Source organism: Oncorhynchus gorbuscha, unplaced genomic scaffold (assembly GCF_021184085.1).
Source record: "Oncorhynchus gorbuscha isolate QuinsamMale2020 ecotype Even-year unplaced genomic scaffold, OgorEven_v1.0 Un_scaffold_11036, whole genome shotgun sequence".
NCBI lineage: Eukaryota > Metazoa > Chordata > Actinopteri > Salmoniformes > Salmonidae > Oncorhynchus > Oncorhynchus gorbuscha.
In genome coordinates, this window is record NW_025753685.1 from 1 (window position 1) to 1,846 (window position 1,846).

At 50.0% G+C, this 1,846-nt stretch overlaps 1 protein-coding gene across 1 annotated transcript; it reads right to left on the bottom strand.

Moving 5' to 3' along the window:
• Nucleotides 1-27: 27 nt before the first annotated feature.
• Nucleotides 28-1,595, bottom strand: LOC124030379 (ferredoxin-fold anticodon-binding domain-containing protein 1 homolog). Its single transcript, XM_046341745.1, has 3 exons — nt 1,487-1,595; nt 549-705; nt 28-384 (listed from the first exon to the last, which is right to left on the bottom strand). Exons 1-3 carry the CDS (start codon nt 1,593-1,595, stop codon nt 177-179), a joined length of 474 nt encoding a protein of 157 aa, XP_046197701.1. The 3' UTR covers nt 28-176.
• Between the last annotated feature and the right edge of the window lie 251 nt (nt 1,596-1,846).

A 1,846-nucleotide genomic window follows, 5' to 3' on the forward strand; every position in this document is an offset into this window, starting at 1 on the left:
GTGGGTGTCTGCTCTGTGGGCTTTTACGCCGGGTATCTGCTCTGTGGGCTTTTAGGCTGGGTAAAGGGCTTTATAAATACATTTGATTGATTGGTTGGTTTGCCACGATGTCCATATCCTCTCATTAATTTTGATCTGATCCAAGATCAGCACTCCTACTCCGAGACGCCATCAGCTCACCTATACCCGGTGGATTGGTAACTGTCAGGTTTCTCGCCATCGAAGGGGCGGACCTCATTCAGGATAAGCCCTGCCTCTGCTGCCATGGCGACCACCTGCCAGCTGTTGTGCCACTCTCTCATTGGCCGGTCGGCTGGAGTCCCGCCCTGCCCGTTGCACAGAGACACAAGCACCTCCCCTTCCTCCTTCAGCACCCCCACACAGCTACACACACACACTTAGAGGTGAGATGAGATTCAACAGTGTTATAAATAAATAAATAAATGCCATTTAGCAGACGCTTTTATCCAAAGCGACTCACAGTCATGTGTGCATACATTCTACGTGTTGTGTGTGTGTGTGTGTGTGTGTGTGTGTGTGTGTCTCACCTGAGGAAAAAGTGTTTGAGCAGCAGCCTGTTCTTCTTCACGCCACTCTTCCGACCGCAGTGAGGGAAGTTAAAGATGACACGGTCAAACTGTCGACCACGCAGACACACACACTCTGACAGACGCGTACAATCCACCTCAAACAGCACCTCCCCACCTGACACACACACACACACACACACACACACACACACACACACACACACACACACACACACACACACACACACACACACACACACACACACACACACACACACACACACACACACACACACACACACACACACAGACAGACAGACATTAGACCAACTGTACATAAGGACATCACATTGTGCATTCAGAAACAAAACAGAGTAGAACACACACACCCACACACACACACACACCCAGCCTGTCTCTAATTGGAGTGTGTGATGGTGTCAGAGACGGAAGAGAAAGTGTTACATTATATTTTTTGGTTGAGGCGGGCCACACTGGTCTTCTTATTGCCCCGGAACCGTGGAGGGGTGCCCCAGAGACGGCAGAGATAGGTGGGGCAATAAGGAGACCAGAAGCAGCTTTTCCCTCTCACCAAGCCAGATGTTACGAAGAAAAGCAACACCCACTTACACAGACAGAAACCATTAACACAAATCTGTAAATGGCTTGAGTCGTCTTCATTTATCCACAATCTTTAATGGTGTGGTTGTGGGCAGAGCTACCTGAGTGAGTGATTGTGTGTATGTTGTGGGCGGAGCTACCTGAGTGTGTGATTGTGTGTATGTTGTGGGCGGAGCTACCTGAGTGAGTGATTGTGTGTATGTTGTGGGCAGAGCTACCTGAGTGAGTGATTGTGTGTATGTTGTGGGCGGAGCTACCTGAGTGTGTGATTGTGTGTATGTTGTGGGCGGAGCTACCTGAGTGAGTGATTGTGTGTATGTTGTGGGCGGAGCTACCTGAGTGTGTGATTGTGTGTATGTTGTATGAGCTACCTGAGTGTGTAAGATTGTGTGTATGTTGTGTGGGCGGAGCCGTGGTGTCGTAGCGCTCCTCTTGGTCTGGCATGGGTGGCTGTGATCCTCAAACCCTCCCAATCGGCTAAGGTTATCGGTCTCCCTTGTGATGTCATCGGTGCCCGAGGTGATGTCATTTGTATCCGTGCACGCATCCGGCTTCCAGAGCGGCAGAGAACGAGAAGTTCTCTCTCTCCAACCAGAAGCACCAGCCCTCCCCACCTTCTGATGACGTCATCATTCTGCGCTGACCGACGGACAGTCAAAAAACAATCAATCATAATCACTAGTTAACTACATGGT

Coding starts and splice junctions, on each gene's coding strand:
- LOC124030379 (XM_046341745.1), bottom strand. CDS start 1,595: ATGCCAGACCAAGAGGAGCGCTACGACACCACGGCTCCGCCCACACAA. Junction 706..1,486: donor ACACACAATCACACACTCAG/GTAGCTCCGCCC, acceptor TGTGTGTGTCAG/GTGGGGAGGTGCTGTTTGAG. Junction 385..548: donor CTCAAACACTTTTTCCTCAG/GTGAGACACACA, acceptor GTGTGTGTGTAG/CTGTGTGGGGGTGCTGAAGG.